This window comes from Gymnoscopelus braueri (genome assembly GCF_963280865.1).
Source record: "Gymnoscopelus braueri genome assembly, chromosome: 13".
NCBI classification, from domain to species: domain Eukaryota; kingdom Metazoa; phylum Chordata; class Actinopteri; order Myctophiformes; family Myctophidae; genus Gymnoscopelus; species Gymnoscopelus braueri.
The window spans coordinates 33065430-33074282 of NC_137615.1; the positions used below are offsets into that span (position 1 = coordinate 33065430).

Here is an 8853-nt window from a genome sequence, read left to right on the forward strand (position 1 = left end):
AATTCAAGGCTTCATGGGGTGTGCAATTGATAGAAAATAAGTAATTTTTGGGTGAACTCCTCCTTTAATTATCAGTGCATCGAAAGATTGTCGCGATACTGTGGCGGCTTAAAAGAACCAAGAATCAACCGTACATTATTTTTGGACATTTTGAAAGCCTCCCTAGTCTATTGTTTTCATTCCTCACCAAAAGAGGCAGAGCTCTCTCTCTCCCTCTCTCAAATAGCCACGGTTAAAATAGAACTGAAGTGGTTAATGGATGTTTTGTAATAATAATAAAACATTACAAAGTAAATAAAGTTTTCAAATAATTGAAGTGGAGTAAAATAACAATATTTGCCTCTGAGTGTCTGAGATGTAGTGGAGTAGAAGTAAAAGTATTGGAAATTCTCAAGTAAAGTACAAATACCTCAAATAATACTTATAGCTGCTTTAAGTACAGTACTTGAGTAAATGTACTTAGTTACTTTCCACCACTGCTTATCTACACACCCAATGTTTAGCCTACTGACTCAAAAGGATTGACAGGAAATGCCTCAACCTTGCATGATGCAAGATTATAATCTTTACAGAGGCTGTTCTATCTACAAAAAAAAGATCGTTTTAACACCTGAATAAATAACTATTCTCACCAAACTGACTGACATCACATTACTTCCCCCTCCTGGTATTGGTAATAGAACAAATAATTAGATCTGCTGTTAACGTTATCAATCATGTTTTTATATGCCCGCCTTGCCACTTAGCACCTTTCTGCAATTGTATATAGCCTACCTTTTTTTGATCACATCCACAAACCGTATCAAGAATGCATTTACTCATTCCCAGGGCACGCTTGCAAAATGTTCTCATTTTTTAAACAATTCTTTATGTACAGTGTATACACAGTACAGTGTTTGAGTCAGTGTGAGCCACCGTGAGATGAACACAAAAGAACTGCAAAAACTCAAATAACTCATCTTTTGTTTGTTTGTGGATCTTTAATGTTCAAAAATGTAAAAATTGGAGTACATGTAAAAGGATGTCAAATTGCATTTGAATAAACAAAAACAAAAAAAAATACTAAAATAAAAATGGAGGCTCAACAGGGTTAAGTTTATGACAACAACAAATAGCTTACTAATCAATCCGATTACCTTTAAGAAAAACACAGGATTAAAAAAGTTTTTTTTTTTTTTAAACAAAGCAAAAGTAAATTAACAATCCAATTTATGTTCTGCCACAAAACAATTTAATTTGTGGGCTTGTCTGAAACATCTCTAAAGATCTGAGAAAGACTGGGGGGGATGGGGTCCTTCCAGTAAAGCCCAATTCAAACTTTGTCACACGGCTGTGTCACGCATTGAATTTAGCAGACCTCACAATGCACACAGTCACACCCGTGGCACATTGTGGGCTTGTAGGTCTGCTAAATTCTGCCAGCGGCGGAGTATGAATTAGGCATACGGTTGGCTGCGGGGTCTAGCGAGAGGAGTTGGAGCTGGAACGAGAGCGGTGGCGTCTGCGGCCCGCAGATCTGGAGCGAGAGCGACGTCGCACGGGGGAACGCCTCCGTGGCGCCGGCGACCGAGACCTTAAGAAAAGATACCTTGCCTTTAATGCATTGGTTCTCAAAGTGGGGTCCAGCAAAATGTGTTAATATAGCATCACAATACTTTTAACCTTTTATACTTTGGCTATTCAAAAATAGCAGATATACAAGCTCATAGCCCGGCACCGAGTGTCGTGCGCGCTATGGAGCTTGTATATCTGCTATTTTTGAAACATTGTTAACATTTTTGCAAATCTTTGAATATATGTTTTTTAAAGGGAACATTTTTAACAAAAATCTTTGCTTGTGGGGGTCCCTGGAACAACATATTTTGAGATGGGAGTCCGCGGCCAAATACATATCATTTTGGGGGTCCTTGACTTGAAAAAGGTTTGAGAACCACTAGGGATGGGTATTGGCAACAATCTCACGATACGATACGTATCACGATACTTGGGTCACGATACGATTATATTGCGATACGCATCACGATACTTGGGTCATATCACGATATTGGGATATATTGGGATATATTGCGATATATTGTGATATATTGCGATACATTGCGATATATTGCGATATATACATATATCACAACTACATATAGTTTATATATACACTACATATTGAGTAGCTGCAGATCTGTGATAGGTTCTTTGAATGTTTTTCATAAAGCCTGTATCTGAAAAAAAAAAAAAAAAAAAAAAAATCTTTTTTTTTTAATCGCGATACAGTATACAGTATCGCGATACAGTATCGCGAAATAAAATATCGCGATATATCGTGATATCGATAATATTGCCCATCCCTAAGAACCACTGATACATAGCAACATACGTTTTTTTTTTTAACTGTTAGGATTTAGAAGAGATTTGTAGAATCCACAGAAGCAAAGATTTGAGTGAAAAATGTTTATATATAAAATAAATTTAAATTTAAATCTATATATATATAAATAGATTTGCTAACATTTATGATTTTTCCAAAAACAATAGCAGATCTACAAGCTTATGAGCTTGTACATCTGCTATTTTTGAATAGCCAAATAAAAATGTCACACAGATACGTTCCCGGTCTTAATGGGTTAAGTGTGAAACACTGGAGAGGCTGAAGCCTAAGTGCAGCAGCTACCTTTTTGGACACACTGACTTATTTATTTGTCTCAAAGGTAGAATCAGCCTTCATGATTTTGGGGGGATAAACCAATACCTCATGATGAACATATACAATTACTGCAATATAGGCCATGAATTGAAGCCACAAATACCACACTATAGGCCATGAAATTAAAGCCGCAATAGCACACTATAAGTCATGAATTAAAGCCTTTTTTATCAGTCTAATAATATGCGTAGATACTGCCCTTTGGCTTTAGACATACCGTATGTGTCTATCAGTAAACATAAAAAAGGTACAGTCTATCAACAGTGAATATATTAAATATATATATCTATTGCCAATTAATTATGTCTAACAATGAATATATACATCTTTCATATATAGTATAAATGAAAGAATATGCTGTATGTACAGTCTAGCAAGAGCCACAAACACACCAAGCATAAATTGGCCTACACACACACAAACATACACACACACACACACACACAAAATCATGTCCTACTTCCTAATATACATGTAAGAAACCTCAGTCATTCTGTCTGATCTGCATTGAGTGGGTTGATCAATTGAATACTATGAAGAAATGTTTGTGGGCTATGTAGAACAGATCATGAAGCAACATGTACCTTCTCCTCATGCGGGGTGGGGTGCGACGCCACATAGGGGGAGGTGGTGGCATTCTGCGAGGGGGGGAGGGTCTACGAGGTGGAGGACGGATTCTTTGGGTCAGTACAGCAGAGGCAGTGATTTCCTGTCCATCAATCTGACCTGAAAGGAAAAAAGCAAAAACCTACATAATCAGAATAAAATGTTCTCCTGCAAAGTCAAGCCCATTGCGTACTACAGCAGAGCAGAATAAATTTGTTCGGTTTGGCTGGTCCAAAACTAGAATACCGTATGACATCATTCAGAGCTTTGGGTGGGCGGGATCAGAGCAAATTTTCGGCTGTTCTGTGCCTCAGCAATGTTGCGAATACCCAAACTAGTTTGGCTACTGTGATCGGTCAGACATTCTGCATAGTTTCCGCATACAGCACAGCTTAAAAGGGATAGTTCACCCCCAAAATGACTTTTTTTTCTCTATCGATTAGTCACCCCATGGAGACTTGAATTCATGGATATTTTATATGTTTTTGTTCCTTTCCTAAGCCAATAATTTGATGACCGGCAGCGGTTCCGATAGGAGACACAAAGAGTCTTCTTTGTGTCTCCTATCGGAACCGCTGCCTACCGGTCAGCTGGTCATCAAATGATTGGCTTAGGAATGCGACAAAAAACAAAAAATATCCATGAATTCAAGTCTCCATGGGGTGACTAATCGATAGAGAAAAAAAAGTCAGCCGCGGTAGTTTGGAAGAGACACGAGCCAACTTCCAGGAGGTACAAACGCCTCTGAAATCTCCCTCTAGTGACCATTCATAAACACAACCTGTCGCTAGTAAGGGCAATACCTCTGTCACAAATTCCCCATAGCGCGTTGTGGTCACGATGCTCTGGAATTAAAACCATTGGTTCCAGCAGCGCTGCTGGCAGTAGTGTGCAGTGCACTGCCGGCTCTGGTCACCACCAACAGCGTGGGGGGCGTGGGCTTCCAGAACACAAAAGTGTTCCGTGTCAGTACGAAATGCAAGTTTTTTCGGTTCAGGGAGCCCTCCCAAACTGAACTAACTTCGGTTGTTCTGGTGTTGTATGCAGCCAGCTACCCTTAGCCTGATTCCAGACGAATCTGCCATTGCAAAAAAGAATTGCCCGTGGCAGATTAGGTCTGGCCCCTCTCAATAGAGATTGGATTTCTCTCCCTCCGAAGTTGTGAGGGACCAATCAGGGCCCAGTATGAAAATATTAAGCGGGTTTATCACCAGAGGCATTTTTTTTTATTTGCTCCTCGGAAATGCAGGTTCCACACAGAGATTCCAGACTAATATCTACGCAGTGATATTAGTCTGGCCATGCCAGGCTAAGCTACCCTAACTCTAAAACAGTGTCACTGGTATTAAAGTGCATCAGTTATGCAAACTAATAGATTTAATAGTTTAATTAATAAAAAATAATAAAAAAAATAACAGATTTTGGGGGGTAACTTTGAATGTTTTACTTTTGAGCAATTTTCACAAGTACCGGAAATAGCCAATCTACAAACATCGTACCACAATGAGTTGTGAGCTATTTTAGCTGTTTTTGAAATATCTAATTATAAAATGGGGTTTCTGTCGACTCCTTGAAAAAAAACAAGAAAACTGCTTGATTAATCTAGAATAAGAGAATAATGGATTGTTATAGCCATAACTGGTAAGTATATGTGCCCTTTACCTCCATCCATGTGTTTGAGGGCCTTCTGGGTCTCTTCTGGAGTTTCAAACTCCACATAGGCATAACCTCTGGACAGCTGTGGCTGTACCCTGTCCATTGGCAGATCAACCATTTTTATCTTCCCATAAGTGGCGAAGATCTCCTGGATGTGGTCCTGGGAACGCAAGCAAGTTGTTAACAACCACGCACACAAAGGTTCCTGTTCAGCAATTGTATAGGGCTGTCAAGGTCATGACATTTTACTTAACGATTAATTGTCATCGAAATAATTGCAAAGTTGTTGCAAGCACACTAACAGACACGAAGTGTGATGAGCAACGAGGGACTCAGCTAAGCTCACCCTTTGGGTTGCCTTGGTTAGAATATTCTACAAACATCTAAAACAGCCTACCAACTTAGAAGAGAAGCAGTTGAGGAGGAAAAATATCTGGAGTAAAAGAGCAGGCTGGGTGTGAAACGCAGCAGTGGCTAAGCAGGGTGAATTGTGTACTGCATTCCAGTCTGAACCATTACTGGACTCACCTTGGTGACGTTTCTGGTCAGTTTTCCTAAATGAACTTTCGTTGGTTTGGGGCTTGGGCTCCGTTTCCTCCGTTCCTTATCATCTCCCCTCTTCTGTGTTTTGGAGCTGTGTGTTTTTCACAAAAAAATACAAAATCTTAGATTGCCATCATTATCACAACTGAAATGAAGGGCAACCAGTGGTGTAAACCCTTTCCCCCTCTTTTTTGCATGCGTGTGGTCCAAGGCAGCTGTGAATTTGTCCGGAGAGTAAGAACACATTCAAGTAAAAACACACGCGTGATGCGTTGTCAGCTTGTAGATTTGCCATTTCCACTATTCTTTCACACAATCGTTAATTAATCGTAATCGAGGCAAAAGTTTGAAATAATGGTGATATTATGCGGGTGCCTTCATGGAAATACAACGGCAGTTACTGACGTGGAACGGGAGCGTCGGCGGTTGTCGTGGCCGCCGCGTCTGCGACTCGGGCTCGGAGACCCCGAGGAGCTGGAGGACGAGCTGGAGGAACCGGAGCGGCTGGAGCGGCTGGAGCCAGAAGAACTGGATCCACTCGAGGAACCGGAGCTGGATCCAGAGCTGCTGCTCGAGGAAGAGCTGGATCTGGATCAGGAGGAGCACATAATCATGGTCAGTGGTGGACGGTAACCAAGTACATTTACTTGATTACTGTACTTAAGTACATTTTACAGTATCTGTACTTTAGTCGAGTATTTGTATTTTTGGATACTTTCACTTCACTGCATTTCAAAGACAAATAGTGCACTTTTTGACTCCACTACATTTCTAGGAAACTATAAAGTACGTATTGAATTAACCACATTAGCGCCATTTCAAATGTAGTGAAAATAGAAGATATACAAGCACAAGCGATGTGACATTGCGTATTTCAGGCCTAATCTACATTCAAAATTTTCGGCGAATGACGCTGTGGTATAAATCATAAAGTACAAATCAGGCTCAAACAATGCAGTGATGAGTCAAGCAAGTGATCAAATCCAGTGACCTGCTGGTGCTGCCACTAGCACTGCGACGCTTCCTTCCCTTCTCCCTTCCCCTGTCCTTGTCTGCTGCTTCCTTGGTACCCGTCTTCTCTTTGCCTCTGTCTTTGGACTTTTCCTCTTCCTTTCTTTTGGTTGGTGATGGTGCCCTAAAAGTGGAAGAAAGATTGTCATCATGAGACCAAATACGGTACATCACTCACTGGGCTGCCTAATCTGTTCTGAAAAAGCTCTTTGGACAACATTTTAAAAGTCATATGGGGAAAATAAAATGAAATTTAAAAAGGTCTTCGTGAAATCTGACAAAAAAGTAGGCTACACATTTTAAATAAAAAGGGAATATTGATTATTCATTAATTAAGACATTTCCAAATTTCATCAACTATAAGTAGTATCAACGGAAGAGACACCATGACTTAATAAGAACATAATATGTGTATATTCATATTTATATTATTATTCACATCATCACAATATGTTTATGGTCAGCAGTGGTTCTCTATCTCCAAACCATCAAAATGCAATATACAGCCCTGGCCCCTATTAGTGCTAAGGTTTAAGTTGCCCACACGAAGCGTCGCATTTAAACTATGTTGCAAACTTTAGACCCTTAAGGCACTTTAATGTTTATCCTTAGTTCAGTGGTAGAACGTACCTAATACAGTCCTTTACTCAAGTACTATACTTAAGTACAATTGAAGTACTTATGACAATGCTATCGGAGGTAGGACCAAACACAACATTGGTTTTCCTCATCTCTAAAGGCCTCCCAATGCTCCCATACATGAAATGGATTCTTATATAAAAAATATTTTACTGCAAAAGTGGTGAAATTGATATACATTGCTATACACCCCCTAACACCCCTGTGGGGGTACCAGGGCAAAATGTGTTAATGTAGCATCACAATCATTTGAACTACTTTAACCTTTTATACTTTGGCTATTCAAAAATAGCAGATATACAACAAGCTATAAGCTTGTATATCTCTACAAACCTTTGAATATATATATTCAAGGGGGTCCTTGACATGAAAAGGTTTGAGAAGCACTGCACTAAAGCATTGGTTCTCAAAGTGGGGTTTGGGTCCTTAGGGGGTACCAGGGGGTCCCCAGCAAAATTAGTTAATACAGCGTCACAGTCATTTTAACCACTCTAACCATATTTTATACTTTGGCTATTCAAAAATAGCAGATCTACAAGCTCACCCTATGAGCTTGGATCTGGCACAAAATATTTTTTAGATGGGGGTGGGGGGGTCCGCGGATTTCTTTGGCTATTCAAAAATAGCAGATCTACAAGTTCATAGCGCGGCACCGAGTGCCGCGCTATGAACTTGTAGATCTGCTATTTTTGAAAAATCTTGAACATTTTTTTTTTAGATGTTTTTCAAAAAACTGTTATGATTTAGAAAACATTTGTAAGAATCGCCTCAGGTCTTAATGGGTTAACTGATGCAGCGTTCTGTATCGCGGCTGTTGCAGAGCAGCAGGCTTCCTTCCGCCGCCATTGATCTCACAGACCCTACGACAACAACACGACTTTGGCGTCGATTATTGTTCAACCATCGTGACCAGCAGGTCAACTCGGGGCCTGAGTTACAAGCGCCAGTGCATTTTCTGCTCACACAACATGGAAAATGTATTTTTATATATATATATATATACTCACATTTCTTCAATTCCAATGCAAACACTCGGCCGTGTGTGTATGTGTGTGTGTGTTAGGTGTCGCTGAGTGATGACGTCACGACGAAAGAGCGGAACGGAAGTGGCGATTCAAGCTAAGCGACAGCGGAAAAAGGTGCGTGTTTATACTTCGTCGCACGACGGTGTCGTGCGCCAAAAATAAGCAGATCTACAAGCTCACGTGTCGTCGCGGAGGTGACGCGTCGCGAGCTTGTAGGTCTGATTTTTTTTTTCTTTGGCGCGCGACACCGTCGTGCGACGGAGCCTAAATCTAGCAGTGTTGCCATGTCGGCTTGTTACAAGCGACGTTGGGCTTCTTTTTCTGTAAAAACAAAAAATGGAAACAAATAAAAAATTGGTAGTTGCGGGGTGCGGTTTTTTGGGGCTTGTTTCTAATCTAAAGTGTAGTTGCTTATTTAGACTTGCCTCCAAATGTTTTGATTATTATTTAAACCAGAGGTTCTCAAATATTTTCATACATGTATTGTGTTGTTTAAAATGTTTCAAAGAATATCCCAAATATTACACATTTTATTGGAAGAGTTTTAGAAAATAGCAGATCTTATTGGCTATTTTCTATCGGCTATTTCTTGGCTGTTTTCAAATAGCCGATGCATATTTAGGTTTAAATGGGCTCATGTGGCCTAAAGTTGCTTCTTTTGGGCTTAATTGTTTTCCT

The 8853-nt window shown here is 40.0% G+C and overlaps 1 protein-coding gene across 1 annotated transcript; it reads right to left on the bottom strand.

Annotated features, from left to right (window-relative positions):
• Positions 1–966: 966 nt before the first annotated feature.
• LOC308098526 (uncharacterized protein) lies at positions 967–8228 on the bottom strand. Its single transcript, XM_080446917.1, has 7 exons — positions 8158–8228; positions 6492–6635; positions 5906–6088; positions 5486–5591; positions 4964–5117; positions 3280–3421; positions 967–1573 (listed from the first exon to the last, which is right to left on the bottom strand). Coding segments are annotated over exons 1-7 (843 nt in total). The 5' UTR covers positions 8160–8228; the 3' UTR covers positions 967–1461.
• Between the last annotated feature and the right edge of the window lie 625 nt (positions 8229–8853).